Source organism: Mirounga angustirostris, unplaced genomic scaffold (assembly GCF_029215605.1).
Source record: "Mirounga angustirostris isolate CCGP_5_RB_7025 unplaced genomic scaffold, mMirAng1.0.hap1 SCAF_1, whole genome shotgun sequence".
Classification (NCBI taxonomy): Eukaryota; Metazoa; Chordata; class Mammalia; order Carnivora; family Phocidae; genus Mirounga; species Mirounga angustirostris.
The window spans coordinates 192,847,113-192,873,579 of NW_026991709.1; the positions used below are offsets into that span (position 1 = coordinate 192,847,113).

The 26,467-nt window shown below is 50.4% G+C and overlaps 1 protein-coding gene across 3 annotated transcripts; it reads left to right on the top strand.

Moving 5' to 3' along the window:
• Window positions 1-559: 559 nt before the first annotated feature.
• WNT5A (Wnt family member 5A) lies at window positions 560-20,588 on the top strand. Of its 3 annotated transcripts, XR_010412528.1 has the most exons (6): window positions 560-2,076; window positions 8,011-8,144; window positions 9,373-9,623; window positions 14,242-14,534; window positions 18,211-18,730; window positions 20,186-20,588. XR_010412528.1 is itself a non-coding variant. In XM_045862162.3 (5 exons), exons 1-5 carry the CDS (start codon window positions 2,071-2,073, stop codon window positions 18,667-18,669), a joined length of 1,143 nt encoding a protein of 380 aa, XP_045718118.1. In that variant the 5' UTR covers window positions 560-2,070; the 3' UTR covers window positions 18,670-20,588. The 3 variants fall into 3 exon arrangements, 2 of the variants coding, with proteins under 2 accessions (XP_045718118.1, XP_054360661.1); XM_045862162.3 differs by having other exon boundaries at window positions 18,211-20,588; XM_054504686.2 differs by lacking the exon at window positions 560-2,076 and adding an exon at window positions 7,463-7,602 and having other exon boundaries at window positions 18,211-20,588.
• Window positions 20,589-26,467: the final 5,879 nt, after the last annotated feature.

A 26,467-nucleotide genomic window follows, 5' to 3' on the forward strand; every position in this document is an offset into this window, starting at 1 on the left:
CCACCCGGCAGCACCATACGTCGCGTCCGGGTGCGCTGGGTCGCAGCCAGAGGCTGAATCGCGCGCCCCAGTGCCCAAATCTACTACACTGGGGCGATGCAGGATGTGTGCGTCTACCCTGTTCTCCAGCCCGGGGGCTTAGGGACCCTCCCTCAGGGGTAAGAATGGGGAGGAGGTCCTCCCAGAGATTCCGTGCTAGGGCAGCAGGCCCCCTGCAGCCCCAGTGGGAGCGGCCCGGGACAGGAGAGCCAAGGGGTCCAGACCGGGAAGTTGGGGTTCAGCCTCCCGAGGGTCGGCGGCTTTGGAAGATCGCAGACAGCCGGGCGGTGGGCAGGCAGCCGCTGCGGAGTGGACCTCTCTCTTTCAGCAGATGCCTGGGGGATGGGGAGCCCAGAGAAGGGGGCTCCAACAGGGAGCGTATTCCACCCCCCCTGCACCCCAGCCGTGGTACGGCTTTAAAATCCTGCGGAGTTTGTCATAGGCCGGCCTCACCACGCATGCGCATAGGCGAAGTTGAGTTTTTTCTTTCCTTTCTCCCCCCTTCCCTCTCTCTTTCCAGCCGCCTTTGGTTCTGCAACTTAAAAAAAAAAAAAAAAAAATTTTTTTTTTTCCCCCTCTGAGAACAGCAGGGGAAAGAGGAGTCCGGAGAGAGGGAGCGAGAGTGAGGCAGTTGGCTAGGAGGGCCGGGGGTGGGTGGGGGGGTCGCGGTCCCTGCGGTGGGTCAGTCTGTCTGCGGGGCACAGGATCGCGTGGAAGGCTGCTGCAAGCTCCAAGGTGCCGCCTCCGCCGCCCGGAGTCCGGTTCGGTGCGGCCGCCGCCGAGCGAGCTCCTCCCGCCACCTCCGCCGCCGCCGCCGCCGCGCGGTGCCCCCGACCGCCCGCCGCCCGCCTGCTAGCTCGCCCGCCCCTCGGGCCCCGGCGCCAAACGAGGAGGTGGGCAGCCGCGCCGGCCATGGACCGCCGGAGCTGAACAGCCGCCGCGGAGCCCCTGGCCCTCGCCCCTCCCCAGCCCCACGCCCGCGGTGCCCTCGCCCCTCTTCGCCCTTCGCCTAGGGAAGGCGGGGGAAAGACGGGGATTAACCCGAAGAGAGAAAGAAGGGAGTGGGGAGGGGGGGAGCCAGTGTCTCCCCTGGGGCAATCGCCCATCGCCCCCGAAACTGCCGCGCAGAGCGTTCGAGGGACAACTTTTACCCAATTTGCGCCCCCTTTTTGCCAAACCCTAAAATGAAAGGACAAAAGTTGGTGCTGACTCTTGTAGTCCGGATGGCGACTTGTGCATTTTCAGCGGCATCTCCCGGAGAAAAAGCCATGCGCGCTTGATTGTTCTGTGGCCCCAAAGCTTCAGTGTGTGTGTGGGGGTGGGGGGTGGGGGGTGGGTGTGTGTCTGTGTGTGTACACAGACGTCCACACACTCACTCGCGGCCGCAGGATCAGCGCCTGGAAGCAGACGTTTCGGCCACAGACTTGGGAGAGGAGGGAGCTGGAGATCAGGAGGCGTGAGCCGCCGGGAGTTTGCAGAATCCGTGGTGTGAATGAACTGGGGGCACCTGGGCGCGCGGATCGCCCCCGCCCCCGCCCCGGGCCAGAGTTGAGTAGTGGGGCATTTTTTTCACCCTCTTGTGAAGAATTTTTTTTTTTTTATTTGTTGTAAAGTCTTTTGCACAATCACGCCCACATTTGGGGTTGGAAAGCCCTAATTACCGCCGTCGCTGATGGACGTTGGAGAGGGAGCGCCTCGCCGCGGAACAGTCGCCTGCACGCCCTCGCCGGACCCGCGGCTCCCTTGTTGCGCGCCGGCCCGGCTTTGCTGTTGCTGCCGGCTGGCGGGCTTCGGCGCCCCCTCGGTTCCCGGGCGCATCCCGGTGCTGCTCCGGCTCGGGCCCTCGGACTCGGGCGCCAGTGACCGCTTCGCCACCGATTTCCTGCGCCTGCCGGACGCGCCCAGGAGGAGCCCGAAGCTCTGCGCCGGATCGTCCCCCCAGGCTTAACCCGGCCGCTCCGCTCGGATTCCTCGGCTGCCCTTGCTCTGGTGGCGACTTCCTCCCGGCGGCCGCGTCCCCTCCCCCTCGCCATGAAGGTAGGTGTTCTGTGCGCTGCCGACGCTCGCCACTTTTTTTTTTTCTTTTTTTCTTTTGGAAGCTAAATGATCCCCCCCCCCCCCAACACACACACCTCTTCCTATCCCTCCATTTCTTCTACTGCCTCCAGAAGCTGGAACTCCTGCGTAGCTGGCAGGGACCCCTACCCCTTCACCCACCCGCCCCCCTTCGCGCACTGCCTCTGTCTCCCGGGAGACTTCCCGTCCCACAAAAAGTTCTGCAAACCTTTTAGACTTTGGAGAAAAAGTGAGGATGAGCCAGGCAGAAGAACTGAGAGCGGTTCACCGAAGACTTTCTTTTTGCCCTGAGAAACACCAGTGTAATTTACTATGTATATTTCAGCAACAGGCTAATGATTCAATTCAACAAATATTTACGAAGCGCCCACTGCGCGGGCACCAAGAGGGTGTGTGGCCGGGGCTCAGAAAGGGGATGAGGACTCCTTGGTTGGGAGACCCAGCAGCAGGACTAGGAGCCGACACCCCAGAGCAGTGCACCGCCCCCTCTTCCCTCGTCCTCTGCTGCGGGAGGCCAGGTTGCTGCAGGCTCGTTCCGGCCAGGGAATCCCAGCGCTGCAGGCCCGTGTGCCTTTAAGAGTGCCTTGTGGGGGGCCAGCGCGCACCCCGGCGCGGGAGCCGGGTTGCGTTAGTAGCATTATTAGCCGCCACTGGGTGAGCCCCGGCACTTTGCAGCGGTGATGGGGGCGGGGAGTGTTGGCAGTGGTGGCTCTAATCCCGTCCGCTGGGAAAGCGCGCCCCGGCCCCCTGCGCGGAATCTGCCCTGTCCTTTGGGAAACATTTGGGCCTCCGCTTTGGGAGAGAGGGAGGGGGGCAGTTTGTGAACTCTTGTTTGTTTTAATTGTCAGTTGTATGTTAAAGCCGAGTCACACACTGCGAGGGTCACCGGGAGTTCACTTTTGCGAAAAGTTAACATTTCTTCCTGCAATATAACTTATTTTCCAAACAACTTCTCCTCTGTCTGTCCTCCAAGCTTCGCTCCTTATTTCCACTTTTCTTGATCCTCTCCCATTTTGCTTTTCTAGAAAATAAGATGTTTCTTAAAGCAAACAAATTTCCGCTCGTCCTCCCCCCCCAAAAATGTTTTAGAAAGAACCCCAAATCTGGAGACCCCGGGGCCTTGTCTTACTTTCCAAGTCCAGTTTGGCATCGGGGCCCCTTCTCCTCTCCCGTTTTTAAATGGACAACCCGCTGTTTGGAAGTCACTTGGAGCCAGGGGTGGGATCACACCTCCCCAGCCCCTGCCCTCCCGCCAAGATTCACTGCTGCTCCAGCCTGATAGGGAGATTTCGTTTCTAGACAGTCTCTGCCAGGGGAGTTTAGAGGGGGCAATGCTGAGAGTGCGCAAGCTGTGGAGACGCTGTGGAAGCTGTGTCCGAGTGTGTAGATCTGTGCCCTGCGTGGGGGGGGCGAGGGGAGTAAAAGATCAGTTGTTCTCGTCTTGGGCTTACTAGCTAGCCTTAATCCCGCCGGGCCCCACAAAGGAGGACGTTCCCCAGGAGGACTGGCCCGAGAGTCCCTGGCCTTTCCGTTTCCTCACCGGAGCGCCCCGGTGCATAAGGGGTTAGCACCGTGCGCACCGAGCTCGGCTCTTCCCGCTGCCTTTTTATCCTCGCAGTGCGGTGCCGGCTGCCCCCTGTTGGCCGCCTTGAGGTAGGACGCCTGGGAGTCTGTTCTTGCGGTGGGCAGTCAGCTGCTCTTCTCTCCCTCCCACCTCTGGCTCCGCTCGGCCTTCCCGACCACCAGGTCCTCCTCTCTCGCGAGGGCCCCTCAGAGGCCCCCAGAGGACAAGCTGCTCTGCGTGGTCGCCGCAGTACGGAAGGGGCCAGGGGTCCGATCCAGCAAACGGGGCTTCGGGGGAGAGGAGGAAGGGTTTACCTCCTCCCCAGGGCGCAGGAACAGGAGCGTCGCCCTAGGCGGCCTAGGGTAGGGCCTTGGCGCTCTCACCCGTGCTGTACGTGGGAGCCAAGTGTTGCTTTCTCCTTCTCGGCTTCCATTTCTTCGTCTATTAAAAAGTGGAGTTGAAACTGCCTCTGCAGTGTGGGGGTTGAACTGATCTTTAATTTTATTTCTCCTTCACTCTGCTCTTCCTCTGATAAAGTTGATAGCCTGTGCTTGGAGGTTAACCGGTGTAAGAAGGTGTAAGTGATGTGAGAGAGAGAGAAAGAGAGTCTTGAAGTCTGAAGAGGCTTGTCCTGGGATGGAAGTGGGGAGACAGAGAACAGAACCGGGCTTGGCCACCGCTCTTCCTTTGGAGACTCCTTGTTCTCGGACTTGCTGTTCAGTCCTGAGCCGGGGCAGTCCTTGCACCGATTTAGTCGCAAGAAGCTCCCTCCACCTTCTCTCTCGGGCTTCCCCACACCCCCGCCCCCAACACACACAACACAAATGCAGCGCTGTGGACGCAAGACAGTGAGGGGTGGCCTCGGTCCCCCTGAGCCCAGGCTAGAGGCTTAGGGGAGCTCTACGTCCTTGTCCGCTCCCCCAAAGCGGACCTCCTGTGGGCCTCACCAGGCTCATCCTAATCCGCTCCCGCTTCTCTCTTGGCACTTCCTGGGGCGGGACGTCCCAACTTTGTGGTGCAGCCTTTTATCTCCCGCAGTTTTCTGTTTCTCTCCTTTAGGGAGAGATCACAGTGGGGAAAACAAAGTTTATTTCCTACCAAGAGCAAGGATTCTTGAAGTTTCTTATCTTTTTAGCCACCGCGAGCCCAGGTGAAACTCATTTCTGACTCCTAGCTGGTCTCCCCCTTCATTTCCATTCTCCCAGACTTGGGGGACCCTGGACGCAAAAAACCTAGTGGAAAGGGATGCCCAGACCGAATGAGGTAGTGCCCGTGGGTGAGGGTCGAGAATCTTCTTCCTGCCTTTGCGGAATTTCTCTTTAGGGGCCGCGGGGCTGAGGACTTGGGTGCTGGGCGCCCTCTCGGACGCTCTCTGTGGCTGGGGAACCTCCTCTAACCAGAGTGATGATTTCCTCTCTCCCATCCCTCATCACCCCCAGCCTGCACCCCAGTGGATAAAGAAGGTTTAGGAACACCTTCAATCCAATGCGGAGGCTTTGGAAAGACAGAATAAGCATCACTGCGTTGAGCTGCTCTGGCTTTGGAAACTGGGGCGCACGAATGCCCTACCCCCACCTCAGCCCTCCCCTGCGCTAGAACCTCTCAAGTGCCCGCAATCCTCCACCCCATCGCATGCTAGAACAGATTCTGAGGATTCTTACGTAAGTGGGCTTCTCATGGCCCTGAAAGTGTTCGAAAACATTTAGCCCGTTCTTTAGTAAACTCAGCCTCCGCCCAGAACTTTTGTTTTACCCCCGGCGTGACCGTCTCCGGAGAGGTCTCATTTCGTACTGTCTTTTCGGATCAGATCTCTTGGTAAACAGGCAGGGGTGTTTACCCTACAGAGTCGATGTATTTATTAGTGAGTTCGCTGTGGGTTCTTTCAGTCCTTCAAACTTGTGGGGACCTTTTGGGGGGTTGCACGGGGGTTGGAGCGGGAAGAGGGCCAAGCTGTTTCCGGGCAAGCACGCGGGGTTAAGTGGAGACGCGGCTCGCAGGGCTCTCCTGCCGGATCCCCTTTGGGACACCTCTGGCCTGCCCCCAGTCTGGAGCTGGGGAGACCTGAGTCTCGAAGACCCAGTGACCCACTCCCAGTTAGGAACGGGCGGACTCTCCCCGGGGTCATCGGTCCCAAAGTCGGTTCGGGTTGTGTGGCTTCGCCTCTAACAAAGAGATCCGCTGTAATCCGCCGAATCTGTTATCAATTTCTCTGCTGCCTGTGCCCCGCCCCGCTCGCCCCGCCCGTCGGGAAGCTCGGAAAGTGCGCGCGGCCAGCAGCCATCTCCGCGGGCGTCTCGTAAGCACGTCGGTGCTTGTGTGTCTATGAACGCGTTTGAGTGTGTGAATGTGCATGGGTGTGTTGTGAGTGTGTGTGCGCGCGCGGCCTTGGCCGCGGAGGGGGAGAGGCGATTTTGCAGCCTGGGCCGCGCGCGACGTTAGACCTCGCAGCCCACCCCCTCCCCTGGAGGAAACTTGACACTTCGGGCGGGGGTGGGGAGGGAGACGGAGCCTTCTCTCTCCTAGGCTGGGGAAACCCCAGGTTTCTATTCTCCGGGATGCGCCCCTAGCTTTGCGGCGTTTGGACAATGAGTGGGCCAAGGGCTCAGAGCCCCGGTTAGCGGGCACCGGGGACCACATAAGCATTTCCTCTTGGAGAAGCCCCGAGCTGTCCTGGTCAAAAGGACGGCGGGCATAGAAAAACCTTGGCACGCTCCTGGGCCCCCTCGCTTTTCCAGGGCTGCCTAGGTCCTCTCTGTCCCTTTGACGGCTCACGTTCCAGGCCCTTCGGCCGCCTTGAGGAGGCTCACCTTTGCTTTCCCGAGGAAGGGGCTCCCTCGGGGCCTGCGGGTGGTGCAGCACAGCCGGGTTACACTTATCAGAAACGTAAAAGGGGATTTTGGAAAGCCGCTCCTCCCACCCGCACGCGCCACTGTCTCGCGCCCCCGCCGCCTACAGGTGGAGAAGTCACCAGTGGGGAGGAACGGCCGCGAAAGCTTCCAAGGCCGCCCCCTGCCCGCGAAATTCTTCACGACGGGAACCTTCGCCGCCGGGGCCCTCTGCGCCCTGGAATCCAGGGGCTCCGCCGCGGCGCGGGAGCCAGCGCATCTCTGGCCCCGCCGAGGGCTCACTCGCACCGGCTGTGGCCTCGCCCTGCACTCTCACCGTTCGGAACTTACCGAACCGAGTCTGAATCGGGCTGGAGGGTGGGGTGGAGGTGTTCTAAGGCCAGACTCACAGGGCCGCGATGGCGAAGTGGCCGACAACCCCAGACCGAGACCAAAGGAAACTGGAGTCCCCCTTGGCGTCCTTTCCTCTTTCTCCGTGGCAGCTGTCAGGAGTCGGGACAGAAGGGGGGCGGGAAGGAGAGTGAAATGAAAAATCAGAATTTGTGGGAGGGCAGGGAAGGGAGGACAGAGGGACCCGGACCCCCTTCTTCCCTCAGGGGTACTCTCCCTTGTCCCCTTCTCGGGGGTACACTTGAGTTGCAGAAGGAGGCTGCAGGCAGGGGAGGGGGCACTGTTTTTCCGGTTTCCTTGGTTGAGAGAGCAGAGCTCTCTCCCCGTTATCCCCAGTGCCCCCCATCTCCTCCCCACTCCAGTCCGGTTGAACAGTGTCCTAAGGAAACCCAGGCGGCCCTTCCCCCTCTGGAAGTGGCTTCCCTCAAAGCGGCCTGTAAACTGATTAGGAAACATACGCTGTTAATTCCGAGCTGCATTTCCCAGCTGGGCACTCTCGCGCACGCCGCTCCCCGGGGCCTCGCCCCCCACCCCCTGCCCTTCCCTCCCGCGTCCTGCCCCCACCCCCACCCCCCACCCCCGCGCCGGCCACCCCGCCTCCTCCGCAGCCGCCGGCGGCGTGCTCCACTCGCCTACGCGCTCCTCGCCCATGGAATTAATTCCGGCTCCACTTGTTGCTCGGCCCAGGTCGGGGAGCGGACGAGGGTGGCTGCGGGTTCCCGAGTGAATTCCCGAGGAGGGACCCAGCACAGCGCGGACTAGAGGGGAGCGAGGGGGTGCGGGAAGCGAACAAGCAGTACAGAGGCAGCGCTTGGCACCGGGGCTTTGACTCAACAGCATTGAGACATGTTTGTAATCGCTGGCGTGCCGCGCGCGCAGGATCCCAGCGAAATCAGATTTCCTGGTGAGGTTGCGTGGGTGGATTAATTTGGAAAAAGAAACTGCCTGTATCTTGCCATCAAAAAACTCACGGAGGAGAAGCGCAGTCAATCAACAGTAAACTTAAGAGACCCCGGATGCTTCCGTTGTTTAAACTTGTATGCTTGAAAATTATCTGAGAGGCAATAAACATCTGCTCCTTTCTTCCCTCTCCAGAAGTCGATTGGAATATTAAGCCCAGGAGTTGCTTTGGGGACGGCTGGAAGTGCAATGTCTTCCAAGTTCTTCCTAATGGCTTTGGCCATATTTTTCTCCTTCGCCCAGGTTGTAATAGAAGCCAATTCTTGGTGGTAAGTTCCTTCTAAGTACATATTCTTTGTTTTATTTTTATTTTTTTTAAAGATTATGGGTACGATGCTACAGTATTTAAAGCTGAATTGTGAGTTTGAGTGCCTTTATCTGGTATATACGTGTATAATGTATTTTGTTTATATATCTGGAAATCAGAATTTTCTTTTAACTTGTTAATATCGTCAAACTTAATCTTTAGCTCCGTAGGGAATGGGACCCTATAAATCTACACCTTTTTCTATGAGGCCCTTGTTCAGATGTCTGCTTGTAGTACATCATGTAATAAAAGGGGACCGAAATTCACTTCTCTAATAATTGTAAGCCTATCTATAAAATTTACTTTTGCCACCTCTAGGTAGTAAAAGTGAGTTCCAGCTTTTATTTTCTGTCACTTGAGGTTATTAACCTTCAGGGTCTGAGGTAGGCAGAGTGTTCTAGGAAGACAGCTACACTCCAAGTGGGGGAAGTATTGGGGCTTGAAATTTGATCAAAAGGAGGTGAACATGAAGTAGTCAAACGTCCCTAAATGAGCGTTTCTCTCTGGTTAGGGGCCTTGTAGATAGACTGCAGTATATCCAGAGGATTATTTTTGACGGCGTTCTGGATATTTTTTCCCTGTAAATGAACAGTGTTTTTTCTGACTGTCAAACATGACTTGTATTCACTGGATACCCTGTTTTGGGTCTTTCACAATCACATAAGGGGCCCTTTTAAAATGTCCAGAACATGGTGAATTTTCTTCAGTCCCTCGACTTGTGTCCCTGTTCTTCCATCGGCCAGAGGGAGCTGCTATCTCCTCCACCCCGTGTCTAGTTGTGTCTACTTTGGGCATTCATACGCTTTCAAGGCAGATCCGTCCAATTTGTGGGGCAAAGTGAGTCAATTTCTCTAATGTCAGAGGCCTGTCCCCCAAACCGCCATCTCCCCCTTTTCTGAGCGCATTTCAGAAACACCAGGTAGATGGCAAGGAGGGCAAGGAACAGAGTGAAAACCTAACTGAGGAGCCAGATGGCGGGGTGGGGACCACACAATACCTCCGTTTTCTGAGCACAGTTTGAACAGAGGAGTTTTATGAAGCCCTTCTACTTTGTCATGAGGACAAGCTGGAGAGAAAATGCATCTGTGTGCTGAAAACTCTGTCTCGCTGACATGCGTTCAGGGGGCCTACCTCAAGAGTTCACGTAAATCTTGAATGCACATCTCCCCCTCCCCACCCACCCTTTCTAGGTCGCTAGGTATGAATAACCCCGTTCAGATGTCAGAAGTATATATCATAGGAGCGCAGCCTCTCTGCAGCCAGCTGGCAGGACTTTCTCAAGGACAGAAGAAACTGTGCCACTTGTACCAAGACCACATGCAGTACATTGGAGAAGGCGCGAAGACGGGCATCAAGGAGTGCCAGTATCAATTCCGGCATCGGCGGTGGAACTGCAGCACCGTGGACAACACCTCTGTGTTCGGCCGGGTCATGCAGATAGGTAGGACACTGCGTAACAGATGTTTAAATACAAACCAAGCCTTCTCCTGCAGAAGGGCTTCCCTATGCACTTGGGAGCTTGCTAAGGAGGGAATCTTCCAGCAGGATGAGGGCGGGGGAGTGTTGGTCACTACTTCTGTGGGCTTTAATGCCGGTTCCCACACCTTGATGATAATAAGTTTGGGGGCGCTCACTCCTTTAGCCAAATCGGAAGGGAAGCATCAGAGACACCTTCATTTTTCTGAACGCTGCATTTTTTTTTTTTTTCTAAAACGCCTTCTGTTTGGAAGAGAAGCAGAACGCTTATGTTGGTTTCTCAAAAGGAGGTGAGGAAAGATGAGTCATTTATATCCTTTTAAACTTCAAAACTCTTTGAACGGTTAGAAGTCTCTTAAGCCACAATTCAAATGGCCCACGCATCAAACTAAATACTGTCATCTTTCGAATGCTGGCTATGCTGGAAGTGAATAAGGTTTTAATTTTCCTAATATAGATATTTCCTGAGGCTATAGAGATATATATGTTCGAAGCTTTATTTTTAGTCCCAGAAAGAATTTTAATTAGAAGTGATCCAATTTACGTTGCGATTTTGGCAATTGATACAAAAGCACATGCTAGAAACTTAAAAAAAAGTCTTAAATGTATTGCTCACAGTCAGATTCTTTATGTTAAACGTATCGTTGAACTTGGTATTGCATGCAGGGAGGAGGAGGCATTAAAATGGGGTTAAAGGCAGGCGCCTGGGTGGCTCAGTTGGTTAAGCGACTGCCTTCGGCTCAGGTCATGATCCTGGAGTCCCGGGATCGAGTCCCGCATCGGGCTCCCTGCTCGGCAGGGAGTCTGCTTCTCCCTCTGACCTTCCTCTCTCTCATGCTCTCTGTCTCTCATTCTCTCTCTCAAATAAATAAATAAAATCTTAAAAAAAATGGGGCTAAAGGCAAAGAATTTGGAAACTGGTTTGCCTCTGGTTTGGCTGAATAGCATGGGATACTGTCTGACAGATGTGATCCTGTATGTGCTTTCTAGTGTGAATATTTTAGGTCCATTTGGTATTACGCAAATAAGCCCTTATAATTAATATGACCGCGGTGATTCCTAAAATAAGAAGCCATTTATCAAAGCAATTAACTGTTTAGACTGACTGAAGATAAAAAAGTTGGCTTAATATCCGTCACGGATGGATAAAATGCTTTTTTAAAAACCCTGAAAAGTGCATTCATTGAGAACAAAAAAGAGTTGTCAGTGGATGTTTGAGCCCAGCGACTTCATATACTAAAATAATACAAGGACTGGAAGCCATTCCTCTAACTGAATGGCAAAATGGTCTGCAGCTCTCAGCCTGCAGTTTCATAGGGCTTTGTCCTTCCTGTTAATGATTAAAATGTGCTAATGTATATACTGGGATCTGAATCTAGGAGTTAAGCGGCAGGAACACAGGAGCTTGCCCTGAACGTGGACGGCCCTCTGTAGTTAACTGGGGTGGTGGAGATTCTCTTCTGCATTGTCATATTGCGAGTAAGCTCACAACTGGTTTGTTTGTTGGTTTGTTTTAGCTGGATCAAAATGGTAAGTTGTCAGCGTTGCCTTATATATATTCCCCCTAAACTGCCTTCCTCTCAAACTCTGGGAGCATTTTTTCACATGTGTGTGAGTTTGCAAAAGCCGTACATTTTTGATAGTAACCAGGAAGCAAAACAGCAATTGGAATGGTTTTTCTGTGTCGTCACTGGAACAGGGCTTTGATTTAAGATCCTCTTCTCGTCTTCCTATGTAGCCTGTGTTGGGCCAAAATGTTCAGAATAAGCTATCATTTGCTAAGTGGATTTGAGTTCTGCTGGAGATTTATTTAAAATGTGGTCCAAGATTCAAAGAGCCTGCTTCCTCAGGGAACAAGCAGAACCTTTGGTACAAAGGCTTATAGTTGATTGTCCCTTGCAAATACACTGTCTGGTCCTCAGCTGTGTGGTACTCCCATCTGGGTTGGTGGCAAGTGGGTGGGAGTAGAACTTCCTGGCAGCCTCCGAGGGCGCCCTGCTAGATCCTACCATCAAGTTAGCTGATGTCCTGGGCATCTGAGAGCACACCCCATCCTCCTTTGCCCAAAGCCCCCCAGGTTCCTGGGATCTTATAGCAGGAAGCTGCTGCTGGGCTTTCGGTGGAACACTGCTGGGGCCTTCTCTTCTATTTATTTAAAAAAGAGATGGAGGGAAGAAAAACCAGAATAGATTTTTGTGGAAGGGGCACATGGACCCAACCCCAACAGTGGGAAATTTACTTGGCTTTCACTTTTCTATTTATGAATCTGTTTGAAGAGAAGGAGCTAAGGGAAAATTTAAGACACCTTTGATGCTGCAGGGGTGTGTGTGTGTGTGTGTGTGTGTGCACCCAGTCCAGAGCACTTAGTACAACCAGGGACATGGAGAGCAATTCGTGTCCGTGAGAATCTGACCCTGTGATGGGGCCAGTGTCTGAGAAACTCAGGCTGCCACTTCCATCCCTCTTTGACTCATTTTTCTAGGGTGCCAGTTGCCTGGGAGGCACTGTATGGACACAATTGGCCAGTGAAGGGCCCACTCTTCATTTTGGAAACTTTCTCATTTTTCATCACGCTACCCTTTCCTCCAGCTTTTGTCTCCCGTCTCTTCTTTGTCTCCACACTGTGAAAAGATATATAAGAAAGGCTCCATTTTTAAGGGGTGCGAGGGTCCGAAGAGATGTAGATCTCACAGGGAGGGAAACCGAACTAAACCAGCAGTGTTCCATCCGGGATGGCTGTGTCCACAGGCTATCAGCCAAAGAGCATTTTTCAAACTGACGTTTTTCCCTTCAGTGACCAATGAGCTTAAGAGATTTCGACCAGGTTTGGGTGCCAGGGCGAAAAAAGGAAATGCTCAAGGTAGACCCGTGAAAAAAGTGGTATTATTGTGTTTTGTATAAAAGCCCTTTTATGCACTGTCTACTCCCAGGACAGTGCCTTATGTTTATGTATCTCCACAGGACTCTTGATCTATCTTCCTTTAGCTCCTGCCTTATTCTACAAGTCTCCCATCCAGGGCCACAACTTATTCTATACTATCAGTGTTAATCCTCAAATAACTCCCTAGAAACTATCTGCTCACCTCATTTCTCTCCACTTCCTGATGTGCCCTGCCTCTCTCATTTGAGCTAGATAGATGTAACACCCCTTAGGAACTTTCTGGATCCTCCTGCCAACCACCAACACACCACTCAAATTATTCATTTTTTAAATTGTGGGAGAGAAGGTCTGTGGTAACCAGGAATCTTGGCCATTCCTGGAAGGAGGAATCACAGATAGCTGTGGATTGAAGTGTGGAGCTCAAGTTCCAGAAAACGCAGCCTGCTGGATCCTGGAATTGGCATAGCCATGCTCCTCAGACGGACCCTTCTAGTTGGGGCTGAATCCTGTTGTCATCTGTTCTTCTGCTGTACCACCTCCCCCCATCCCCCCCCCAAAAAAGATTGTTAGCAAGCTCTTTAAGTGTGGGAGAAACTTATGCTGGTACAGGGATTTCAGCGCCAAAATCGGCCTTTTTTTCTCCTAGGCATCTAGTTCAATGCCCTTATTTTATAGTTGAAGAAAGTGAGCCCCCCCCCGCCCCCCAGTGCACCCCTCAGGTCCAGCTTCAGTGGGCAGGGTGTTAACCCTTTCTCTCTGGCACCACTACATTTTTATTAAGTGGCTTCTTTTTACACAAGGAAACGTCTCCATGTACAAGCGGGAATTGAAGTAGTCTATGATTGCCTCCATTTGCCTCCTGACAAATGGGACTCCTCTGTCAGTGTTGTACAGGGAAGTAGCCTTTACAGCTTTTGAGAAGGGGAAGACTTTTCTTTTCCCCTCAGATTGTGATTTCTTCCTTCTTGCTATTTATTCTAACACTTTGAGGCAAAGGCTATGGCGTGGGGGGGGAGGGTTTGCAGAAGTAGCATAAAAGACAGCAGGCTGTTTTAAAAATAGACCTCCATTTTCCTGAATGAGAAGTATCAGGCCAATTGACTTGGGATTTAAGAAGAGGCAAGTTTCACTATAATACTCTAGACACAGGTTTAGAAATGTCCTTTGGGGATGTCAAGAGCCTTGTCCTGAGACGGGCACCATGCTGCTTTGTGAGGGAGCAGGGGGAGCCAGGCCCCAGGAGGAGGGCCTCTGGGTCCCAGGGCCTAAGACTTTCAGAGGCTCTAAGCCTAGCAAATTCTGTGCTCCCGCTGGAGGTAACTCAAAATGAAAATGACACCAAACCTTAAAATAAGTGTAAGGAAGTCTCCCCACATTTTGTTCTCCCTCAATGACTTTTCTTTCATGTGCATTTTGGGAAGTAAGTTTCCAGGATTTTCAGGGGCTGGAGGGAAAAACCAACGCAGCGCTGCCCGAGCTGGCCCTTCAGTGTCCCAGCAAAGACCTCGGGCGGGGGTCTGTCACTTGCTGCTGCCACGTGTTGGGGCGGCTCTCCTGGCCTTCCCTGGGGGTGGGGGCCGCCCCGGTGTGTTAGGGCTGGGGGCGCCCCGGGGCCGCTGGACGGGAGGGAAGGGGTGGGGCCCCGGGCGGGCGTCCTCGGAGCCGAGCAGGCGCCCGGTGACCCCGCGCGTCCCGCCCGCAGGCAGCCGCGAGACGGCCTTCACGTACGCGGTGAGCGCCGCGGGGGTGGTGAACGCCATGAGCCGCGCGTGCCGCGAGGGCGAGCTGTCCACCTGCGGCTGCAGCCGCGCCGCGCGCCCCAAGGACCTGCCGCGGGACTGGCTGTGGGGCGGCTGCGGGGACAACATCGACTACGGCTACCGCTTCGCCAAGGAGTTCGTGGACGCGCGCGAGCGGGAGCGCATCCACGCCAAGGGCTCGTACGAGAGCGCGCGCATCCTCATGAACTTGCACAACAACGAGGCCGGCCGCAGGGTGAGTCCCGCCCCGCCCCGCCCCGCTCGGGTCCCGAGGCTCGGCGGCCGGCGGCCGTCGCTCCGGCCCTCGGTGCCGCCTAGCGCCGCCCTCCAGGTGTACCTGCCCTCCCCCCACCCCCACTCCGAGGCATCCGGCCCCTACCCTTTCTGATTCTGGCTCTGTCTCAGGTCGCTTTTTCTCCCTCTCTGCTCCCCTGTCTGTCTCCTTCCCTTCCTCCTGCCCCACCTACGCCTGGGCCTCTCTGGAGAGGGGTGCATGCCCCAGAAAGGCCTCCTGGACGTGAATCATCCTGCCCTGGCCCCCTCCAGCAAAGGTGCTCCTCCAGTTGCCTGAGAAAGAGCTTTCTCTGCCTTTTTAATTAGTCCCCAGTGCAATTGCCCAGCCCAGCTCAGAAATAAAAATGTGAACAAAGTTCGCCCTCCTCCCCAGAACATGTTTGTGGTTGGGCTTACATTTGGGAGAGGGATTTCTTTACCCTGGTAGGTGCCCAGTGGAGAAAGTCTTCAGCTCAGCTTCCAGGACTTAGCTTTTCCCTCCCTTGCTTTCTCCTTGCCTCCCCTCATGCATCAGATAGCAGGCCTGACAGATTGAGGGTTTTGTTTTGTTTTGTTTAAAGAGCTTTTCTAGGAAAACTACAGCATTTTTAGGAGTGTGGAGTTTTATAGGGCTGCCCATCAGGCCAATAGAGGGTGGCTCTGGATAGAAGAGAGGGCCACTCAGAAGTACCCAGAGAGACCAGCTTTGCAAGCCCTCACCAGCCTTCTGGGTCCACTCTTTCCTTCCCCTGGTGGGAAGCTTCTCCACAATAGTTAAAAAGACCCTTTTTTTCCTGCGGTTAAACACATGGCACTTTATGGCTGCTTTAAAATGAAGGGGTGAAACTTTTCTTAACTTTGGCAGCATTGAAAACCAGGGTCATTATTTTTTCACAGAACCCAAGGTAGGTGCCAGGAACTTTCTGGTCAGAGATTTCACTCTTCTGTATTTTGGGGTGAGGAAAAGGGAAGATAATCACAGAGTAAAATATAGAGGACTGGGAGGAGCCTTAGAACCCTCTAACCACACACCCTCATTTGTAAAGCTTGGGAAACTGAGGCCCTAGAGAACCACTTCATGGCCATGGGGGAAAATTGATGGATTGAGATACAAGTCCAGGCACGTTTTTATTAAACTCATGCGTCACAGCTCAGGGGTTAAGGGCTATCGGTTTGGGAATTAAAGAAATCTAGATTAAGATCCAGTTCTGTTCCTTTCTGTGTATGAGCCTCAGTTTCCACATTTCCACATCTGTTGGATGGCCATGGCATGAACTACCACTTGGGGTTATGTGAGGACTAACTGGGATCATATAGGAGGTGGATCCATACGAAGTTACCAATGCTTGACTATCTCTGACCAGTAAAATAAGAGTTTCACGTGGTTCAGTCAAAAGGGCTGAGTTTAGTGTCCGCCTTTAGTAAGTGCTCGATAAATCATAATTGTTAGACATTATGAAGGAGGGAACAGAGAAGTCAAAGATTATCTAGATAATTCCAGCTAACCTAGCTTCTCACTTAAGCATGTGGTGGTGTTGGGGAAGGATTAAACTCGGCAGATTTTTGCCTGTGGTGCCCAGAGGGAGTGTGGCCTCTCCTTTCTCAAGCCTCCCATTGCTGTGTCTCCCCACTGCAGCTGACCAAGGCCACATAATGGGCATGTCAGCCCCACTCTCTGTGGGAGCCCATAAAGCTTGCCCCTGTCCTCACAGGGGGCACGTCCCATTACTCTGAGCCTACAGGGCCTCAGACCAGACGTGCCTCCAGGACAGAGATGTGCTTGACTCTTCTGGGCTCCATTGTGCCCATATTTGGTACTTCCATCCATGGAGGGGATTTCTTTGACTTCTCTCAGGAAGAGAAATGATCAGGGGCTTAGCAAGCAAGGAGAGAAGGTCACGGGATTTCCAAGTGGAAAGAGGGGGTTTTGGAGAGTTGGAAAAGCACCTTTAATATTAGAATGTCATTTAACATCTACATTTTTAAATAGTGAGTGAATTCTTTTTGTAGGTTTTATAACTTGAGCAGTGAGCTGCCCTTGGATCCTGGCAGATGAAGTTACATAGAAGACAGTTTTTCTCCAGGACAGTGGGGGTAGGGAGGAGGAAATTTGGACACTGTGCCAGGAAATCATATTAGAATCACCTTGGGGCATTAGCTTTTTATTTTCCTCAAAGGGGAGCAAAGGTTAAATACATTTGCAAAACCCTTCCACACATTAGCTGAGTGCCTGAAACTCTTTATGCCAGGGGAGTACATTTTGCCCCCCCCCCCCTTTTAAAACCCCTTATGAATCCTTCTAGGATGAAGGGAGCTGTTCTGGGTGGAAGGAGCCTTCTAGCTCACTCCAGCCTCCAGGTTCCTGACAGTCCCCCTGCAGCTTGCCAGCACCACTCCGACTCTGCAGGGTGACTGGCACAGGGGCTGTGGGCAGTGGCGACTATAAATAGGCAGCCACCACCTCCCAGACTGCTGGGCACAGTGCTGTGAGGCCAAGGCCAGTGGGCGCTGCTACTGGGAGGCCACAGTGACCCAGTGAGAGCCCAGGACCAGCACCCAGATGCCATGGGCTCATCACTCTGGAGAAAGAGCAGATTCACTGATTGCATCCTGTATGCCAGACACTTTCATTGCATCCCCTCACTCTATCCTTATAACAGTATTGCGAGTTTCATACCATTACAGTTCCCCTTCCCAGATAGGAAGAGGAGGCTCTGAGAGGTGAAGCCAGTTGCCTGAATTCAGGGGCAGAGTTAGGACAAAACTCACATCCGCCTAGGTCTGGTGTGGGTGCTCTTATCTTAGGCAGTGTGGGGAAGGGTTAGGGATTGTGCAGGACCCAGGAGTGAGACTGCCTGAGATCCAGGCCTGGTTTCCCCACATTCTAGCTGTGTAGCCTGTGCAGGCCACTTACCCTCTCTGTGCCATGTGCCATCATCTAACCCATTATAATGTTATTTGGGAGGATTCAGTGAGATAAATAGTATAAACGCTATGATGACAGTGCCTGGCACACGGCAGTAATAACAGTGACTACGATTTGAACCCTGATCCCATCTGGGCTGGCCCCCCTCCCCACCCTCCTGCTTAGCAACTGGGTGCCCATGGGCAAGTCACCAAGCACGAGCTTGGAGCCCAACTGCCTGGGTTCAAATCCTGGCACCCCTACGTTCCAGTGGCTGGGTAAGAACTCTATGGGCCTCACTTTTCCTCTCTGTGAAATGGGCATGATATTAGCACTACCCTCATAGGCTGGCTGAGGGGATTAATCCAGGTAATGAAGGCGAGGAATTGTGAATTATCTCTGGGATGAGCGTTCAAGACCTATTAGTTGCTGTAACATTTTCCTGGGAAAAAAGAAGCAACTGGAGTGGTCTTTTCCTGTTCCCATTTAAAAGCTGGTTGGTGCTCACCATGATGTGTACTAATGAGGGGCTAAGAGCCTATTTATCTTGTAGACTTTTTAAAGAAGGCAACACCAGCCTTCTGGTAGCGCAGGATGAGGAGGAACTAGGCCGGGCCTGGCGGAGCTGGGGACCGAGGCTCCAGGGGGAAGGGGGAGGGGAGCTTTGGGAACATACCTTCCACCAGCGTGCTCCTCCTCGAGTGGGTACACTGACTGTCCCATCTCCCCACAGACGGTGTACAACCTGGCCGATGTGGCCTGCAAGTGCCACGGGGTGTCGGGCTCGTGTAGCCTCAAGACGTGCTGGCTGCAGCTGGCCGACTTCCGCAAGGTGGGTGACGCCCTGAAGGAGAAGTACGACAGCGCGGCGGCCATGCGGCTCAACAGCCGGGGCAAGCTGGTGCAGGTCAACAGCCGCTTCAACTCGCCCACCACGCAGGACCTGGTCTACATCGACCCCAGCCCCGACTACTGCGTGCGCAACGAGAGCACGGGCTCGCTGGGCACGCAGGGCCGCCTGTGCAACAAGACGTCGGAGGGCATGGACGGCTGCGAGCTCATGTGCTGCGGCCGCGGCTACGACCAGTTCAAGACCGTGCAGACGGAGCGCTGCCACTGCAAGTTCCACTGGTGCTGCTACGTCAAGTGCAAGAAGTGCACGGAGATCGTGGACCAGTTTGTGTGCAAATAGCGGGCGCCCGCCGCCCGCCCGTCACCCAGCCCCGCCCCCAGGACCCACTTATTTATAGAAAGTACAGTGATTCTGATTTTTCTCTTTTAATATTGTTTTATTCCCCCCCATCATTGCAACCGAAACCATTTTTTTTTCTGTTCCCATCTAAGAACTCTGTGGTTTATTATTAATATTATAATTATTATTTGGCAATAACGGGGGGGTGGGAACCAAGACAGATATTTATTTTGTGCATCTTTGAAAAGGTAAGACAAGACTTCTTTTGATGGTATAGGTTGAGGGGGGATTTACATGTACCCTTAGCTGTGTGCACATCTAGAAGGGAAAGGAAAGATGTTTTCTTTTTCTCAACTGTGGGGTCAAATATAGGACAGGTAGCATCCAGCTGGAAGAGGGTGGTACAACTCTATGCACGATTCAGCTTCTGTGACCAAAATGAATTGTAAATGCTCTGGGGAAAGTGGAGAGGTCTGGAGAAACTAACACGAAATGAGACCCCCCCCCTTCCCTAGGGGCTGCCAGCCTGAAACATTTTCAAAATGGTAATTTAAAAAGTAACAGCGAGAATCTCACATCCCTCAGAGATGTATCATTTGTCTCATTTTTCTGAAATGTTCCATCTGCAGAGGGTCCTGTACTGGTAGCTACTGAAACTTAGGGAACAGGGAGGAAAGCCTCGGAAGTTAAAAAAAAAAACCTTAAAATGCCTGTATCGAGATACTGATTTGATGCTGTTACAGGAATTAGGTTGTCAGATTGGAAAGGATCCCTGAATGATTCTGGGTACTAGCCATTTTGTTTGGAGAGAAGCAAGGAGGTTGGATTGAATATAAAAAGAAAAATATACTGTAATTTTCTTAGGGATGCTTGGTTAATAAATGATAATGATGAAAATAATAAATGAATGCCATTCACAGATCCTCAGCCCAGACAACAAGGTAACTGCGTGCAGGTCAGGGCTGCACCAGAGCAGAAACCCTGTGTGAAGGGGAAAAAGTGAAATCGGCCCTCGGGCTTGACCCCAAGTCCTCTCTGATTCCTCCTGGCCCTGCTGTGATGTGATGCTGGCCAAAAGGCAGCTCCACTGGGTCCCCTTTGATTGTGGGACAGGAAATGAAACATTACAAGCTCCACTTGGGAAACAGTTTGCTACTTAGGGACTTTTTCCCCTAAAACTTTTATTTTGAGGAGCAGTAGTTTTATATGTTTTAATGACATTACATGGCTAATGGAGTTCCCAGAGGTGTTGCAGCTTTCACTCTTGTGATCCTGTGTGTAGACTATCCACTCCAGCTTTTCCTATTATACTGCAGGTGTACCCTAAGACTGTTCCTAGTGTACTTGAACAGTTGCATTTATAAGGGGGGTGTGGTTTAATGGTGCCTGATATCTCAAAAGTCTTTTGTACATAACATATATATACACACACACATCTATATATAAATATAAATATAGTTATATCTCAGTGCAGCCAGTGACTTATAGTTTACTCTGGGGTTATTTCTCCCTCTAGAGCATTGTTATCCTTCATTGCAATCCAACTGGGATTTTTCCAGAAGGTTTCCGAGCTGAGCTTGGGCTGCAGCCCTGAAGCGATCGATCACACCTGGAGCATCACAAAGCAGCCTTGTTTCTGAGGAATCTGGAAGGTCTTAATGCTAATGCATGTTGGTTTGAAGATTTCTTTTATCGACCCTGCGCCATCCCCTTCTCTCCAACCTCCATTTCTGTACACTTTCCAGAAAGGGCATTACTCGTTTGTCATAGACGTGGAAACCAAGAGACGCTCAAAACTCAGAAGCATTGTCTACATTTCCATTTCCTTGGTTCGTTTTGCAGAGTGGAAACTGGTGCTTCTTAGATCTGGTAGGACCTGTTTGAGTCCGTAAGGAAAATCAAGCTCACGACAAAACATAGCTAGTTAAAAAAAAATTTTTTTTTTTTTAAAGCAAAGGACACCTCTTTCCTGAAAGTGCCATCAAATGTGTTCTTATCTCAGACTTATGCTGTTTTAGAAGTTTGGAAAGCTACACATCTCCTGCAACCCTCCTAGGCTCAGTGGCCTTCATAATCACCTCTGCCACCTGTGGCTCTTTAATTTATTGCACGAAGATATTCTCGTCCCCTCAGTTGCAGTGAATTGCAAGCAAAAGATCTTGAAATTGAAAAGCACTAATTAGTTTAAAATGTCACTTTTTTGGTTTTTATTATACAAAAACCATGAAGTAATTTTTTTATTTGCTAAACCAGATTTTGTTCCTTTTTAGTGATTCATGTTTATGAAGAGAGTTGAGTTTAACAATCCTAGTTTTTAAAAGAAACTATTTAATGTAAGATATTCTACTTGTCATTCAGATATTATGTATATCTTCTATGGCCTTTATTCTGTACTTTTAATGTACATATTTCTGTCTTGCGTGATTTGTATATTTCACTGGTTTAAAAAACAAACATCGAAAGGCTTATGCCAAATGGAAGATAGAATATAAAATAAAACATTACTTGTATATTGGTAAGTGGTTTCAGTTGTCCTTCAGATACTTCATGTGAAGGTTTTTTGAGAAACCATGAGGGATAGTTTAGAATGGCTACACGTCAGAATAATAGAAGAGTAGAGAGTTTTACCAAAACCAAACTTCGGGAGCTTCAGAAGATTTCTATATGTAACGGAACAAAAGGGGAATTCTCTTTCCTATATGTGTTCCTCAAAAAAAAAAAGAAAAGAAAAGAAAGCAAGCAGATGGCTTAAAGCTGGTTATAGGATTGCTCACATTCTTTTAGCATTATGCATGTAACTTAATTGTTTTAGAGCGTGTTGCTGTTGTAACATCTCAGAGAAGAACTGAAAAGGCACACGCTTTTATCCAAGACCAGTATTTTGGTCCAAAAGTGTATTTGTGTTTACCACTGCATCTGTTTGAAGTTACTATGGACGGATTGTCTCTATGCCCCTTTGAAAGTAGTTCTATGAAAAGCAAGCCTCAGTCTGCAGAGAATGAAACTCATTGGAAACTAAGGGTTCGTTGTGTTAAGTGCAATTAATATGAGTTCTTGTGCTTTCTGAAAATGTACACCGAAATCTGGCCAGCGCCGCACAGATTGATACGTTAGCCCTTTGCTTTTTTCTTTCCGGATAACCTTGTAACATATTGAAACCTTTTAAGGATGCCAAGAATGCATTATTCCACAAAAAAACAGTAGACCAACATATAGAGTGTTTAAAATAGCATTTCTGGGCAAATTCAAACGCTTGTGGTTCTAGGACTCACATCTGTTTCAGTTTTTCCTCAGTTGTATATTGACCAGTGTTCTTTATTGCAAAAACATATACTTCATTTAGGAGCGTCAGCATATTTTCCCTTCTCATCCTGGAGTGCATTCAAGATCTTCCCAATACAGGAAAATTAACAAAAAATTTATATATAGGCAGCGGCGAACAGAGCCACGTTCAAAATAGTAATTATGGGCTAAAGGAATAGGACGACTGTTTTAAGTTTTAGTCCGGTTTATCTGTTCAGTTCTTCGAGCTGCTGACCTCCTGAGACTGATTTAGTAGCCTCTCCAAAACCCTTTTCTCATACAATTTTGCTAATACCAGTTTTCAATTTGTTTTTGCAAAATGTTATTCAAGTCAGTGGAATTATCAAATATGACGCTCTAGCAGGATAAGGACTCCAAATGAGAGACTGGTACTGGCTGACTCCAAGAGATCATTAGCAAAAATAGTCCCCAAAGACTGAGTGGAGCATAATATAAATAGAGATGGATAAAAAGGTACTTATAACTTGAAGCCTATATGTAATGCAAATACGCACCAAGGCATAGGTCGGAGATACCGCATTATCACTGTAAAGTATACTTTTAAAATATTTATTTTTTTTTTAAAAAAGTATTTTTTGGTCTCCCCTCTATGGAATGGGGAAAACCAGAGGTCGTGTTTTGAAAATAAGACGATGAGATGAGTTTTTAATACAGGAAACATTTGGCAATGTAGGAATTAAAACTTAGGAAATGAATCTTCTAATTTACCTGTTTGCACAAACTTTACACTTAAACCTGATGATTGGATGATATTTTATTTTAGTGAAACATCATCTTGTTAGCCAACTTTAAAAAATGGATGTAGAATGATTAAAGGTTGGTATTTTTTTAAAAGCAAAAAAATGTATCGATTTGAATTTAGAACATTTCATTCAAATGCTGTCTCAGTATTTCAAAAGCAAAAAAGAAATGAGGGAAATTGCCGCTTAGATCAGTTTTATATGCAGTGTACAATTGCTGGGCTAGAATTGAGATAAAGATTATTTATTTTTGTTCATACCTTGTACTTTTCTATTAAAATCATTTTATGAAATTGGCGCAGTCACGTGTGTGTTTAGCTAGAGATTGTGTCCATGGCCATCAGAGCTGGATGCGGGCACAGAGCACGATGATGGCTTAGGGCTTCCAGAAAAAATTCACATTTCACGCATGTGCATGATATTTTGGTCGAACTTTGAGGGTTTACTTTGTATTTTAATGCTCCTTTTTGTTTTCCTTGATGCTCATCTTTATTTCTAATTCATTCTGCTGCTGCTAACGTAAGGGTCATATTAGGAGATTATTACTCAGTGTCGGAATTGAGCACAGTGACACGTGACATTATGACAAAATGCCAGGGCAAGAGAAGAAAGACTAGGATTTGAGGGGAGAGGGAAAATAATGTTCAAAATAAACAGACTGAATCACCTGAAACATTCTGCTGGTTGCTTTTTGCATGTTGCATGGTTTCGAGCCAGGTGTTTAAAACCTCAGCACTGTTGGCATTTGGGGCTGGGTTAATTCTTTATTGTGGGAGTGTCCCCTGTGTGATGGAGGTTTAACAGCATCCCTGGCCTCTAACCACTAGATGCCAGCAGTACCTCCCCCAATTCGTGACAACCAACAAGGTCCTCAGACATTGCAGAATGTGCCCCAGGGAGCAAAATTACCCCCAGCTGAGAACCACAGCTTTAGATGGAGGGACTCAGGTCCTGAGCTCTTAAGGAATACAGGCTAAGTACAATGGGGGACTGTTGACTTGCCTGAATTGACTAATGAGCCAGAAAAGTCCTTTGTAAGTTTTCCTGTATAGAAATGGAGATGCAGTGTCTTCCATAGGGCAGCCTGGCTTAGCCGCTAAGAACATAGATTGTTTGGATTCCAAATCCTGGTACCTGGACACACCTGCGCTGTGTCACCTTGGGGAAGTTGTAGAACCTCTCTGAACCCTTGTCTTTAAAATGAGAGGCAATATTATACCCACCTCTTAGAGTTACTGAAAGATAAAATGAGTTAACGTGTTCGGAGTGCTTAGAGCAGGTTCTAGTACATAGTAGGTGCTCACTAAATGCTCGCTAGAAAGGACAGAATAAGTCTGAAGACTAAACCCAAGAAGTGTGAGCCGGTTCTGTTTAACAGTCCCGACAGTGGCCAGCAGGATGCTAGCAAGTCACCCTCGGTGTCCGGGGAGCTGATCGACTTGTGGCCCACTGTCTTACACCACATTTTCAGATGTGTTTTGTTTGGCGAAGCATTTTAAAAAACGCTCAAATTAGTTGCCAACAAGAGTATTTGCACATTCAAATTTGGGTTTCTGGCTTGAACAATGGGAAGGGCTGGCCACCTGGATACATGATATCACTGGCCCCCATAGCAACAATCAGTTGGAGCTGTCTGTTTGAGCCGGAGTGGGGGGGGGGGGGCATGTCCAATTTACCAGCCATTTATGTCGCCTAACTGACCCCTGCACGTTCGTGCACTTGTGATGGTTTTTAAAAGTGTTTTTCTTCTACATCGGAATTTCTCAACCTTACCATGGTTGACATGTGGGGCCAGCCAATTCTTGGCTGGGAGGGACTTTCTTAGGCATCATGGCATGATTAGTGGCCTCCTAAGGCCTCTCTCCACGAGGTGCCAATAGCACCTTCCCACTGCTAACAACCAAATATGTCTCCAGACATTGTCGAACGTTCCCAGGGAGAGGGGCGGCAAAACCAAAACCACCCTGATTGAAACCCAGGGTCTGGATTTGTAAGTTAGCCAATGAGGTGGGGTGCCTGGGTGGCTCAGTCGTTAAGCGTCTGCCTTCAGCTCAGGTCACGATCCCAGGGTCCTGGGATCGAGCCCCGCATCGGGCTCCCTGCTCGGCGGGAAGCCTGCTTCTCCCTCTGCCCCTCCCCCTGTTTGTATTCCTTCTCTCGCTGTCTCTCTCTCTGCCAAAAAATAAATAAAATCTTTAAAAAAAAAAAAAAGTTAGCCAATGAGGTTAAACAAAGAAATAAAGAAGATTAGACTCTGGTGTCAAGAACTGTCTGGCACATCACAGGAGCTCAATAACTATTTAAGGAGTGAATGAAAACCACATCCATTCTCAGGTTTTAGCCCCACCGCCATTCTTGAATCTCTGATCTCAGTGTCCTCAACTGACACATGGGCATAAGGGCAATTAGGTTGGATACTGAAATTACATGACAGAACCTGCAAAAGGCCACCTCCAAAGCCCCCAAATAGTAGTGAGTTAAGAGGGGGGGATTAGTATCAAAAACAAAGACAATCAATTATCAGCTAAATTGTTCTAACCAGCCTGCCCCAGTAGCTTAACACATGTGTATTCTGTTCTTTGATTTTGGATCTTGAGCTGCAATTTCTAAAGAGCCTTCCCTCACTCACAGACCCAGGAGATGCTCAACAGAAGGCGTGTCATGACCAAACAAGTTAGGGAGATGATAGATGACGGCTTATTGCCCACTGAGAGACGCACGATGTTCCTTGGCGTGTTGGCAATGCTGAAGTCGAAGAACAGCAGGAAAGAAACCTGCTGCTTAACTCGGAGTTGGTTGGAGGTTTTGACTTCTGGTCATTTAGCACCTGCTCTTATCCCGTGGCTGAGTTGGGAAGTGCTGGGCCTGAGAGCCCCCCCTCTCTGGCAGGTGCTGTTGAGTCCAGAGCTGTCTGGCTTGTAGTCCGTGGCTGCCCAGGGGATGGAGTCCTGGTGTCTGTTCTGTGCTGGCGGAGGCTGGTCCCGAGGGGCAGCTCATCTGCTTCGAGGCATGGGTCGATAGGAGGGGACGAATGTGCTCAGGGAGGCGACAAGGGGAGTCTGGAGACACAGAGAGACCACAAAGGTGCAGAAAACGAAGAAAGCGAGGTGAACAGAGAAGGGTAAGAAAGGGAGAGAGGAAGGTGTAAAAGGCAGAGGAGCTGAAGGAAGCCAATCACCTTTGGACAAATCTCATTTCTAATGGTTTAAAAAAACAGTGGGGTAGGAAAGTAATATTTGACTTTGACAAGCCTTTATTCTGTACTTGGTACTTGCTAAGGGTTTTATCTTTCACTCATTTCAGTAAGATTTTCAAGAATCTTCTGAAGTAATGCTGTTACCTTCATTTTATAGATGAAGACATGGAAGTTTAGAGAACTGAAGTCTGACCCAAGAGTAGATTTGTCCACCAAAAATTCATGCTCTTCCTTTACCGATGTGGAATTTATCCTGCAAGAGGGCTGTCTACCCAAAGACTCCATTTCCTAGGTCCCCTTGCAGCTAGGGATGGCCAAAGGGCTAGTTTCTAACAATGGAACATGAACAGAGATGGCGCCTGTTGATTTTGGAGCGTGGAGGTTTTGAGAAGCCGGTATGAGTTCTCCGTGGCATCTTTCCCTTCCACTGGTTGGGAGCAGCGGGCTCTGATGTGCTAGGGGTTGATGGAGCCAGAGCAAGAAAGAAACCTGGGTCCTTGATTCCCGCCCCCCCCCCCCCGCCGCCATGTGGAAGAAA

Excerpts from the sequence above, each read along its gene's own strand:
- WNT5A (XM_045862162.3), top strand. Across the intron at positions 8,145-9,372 it reads ATAGAAGCCAATTCTTGGTG|GTCGCTAGGTATGAATAACC; the intron begins GTAAGTTCCTTC and ends CACCCTTTCTAG. Across the intron at positions 9,624-14,241 it reads CGGCCGGGTCATGCAGATAG|GCAGCCGCGAGACGGCCTTC; the intron begins GTAGGACACTGC and ends TCCCGCCCGCAG.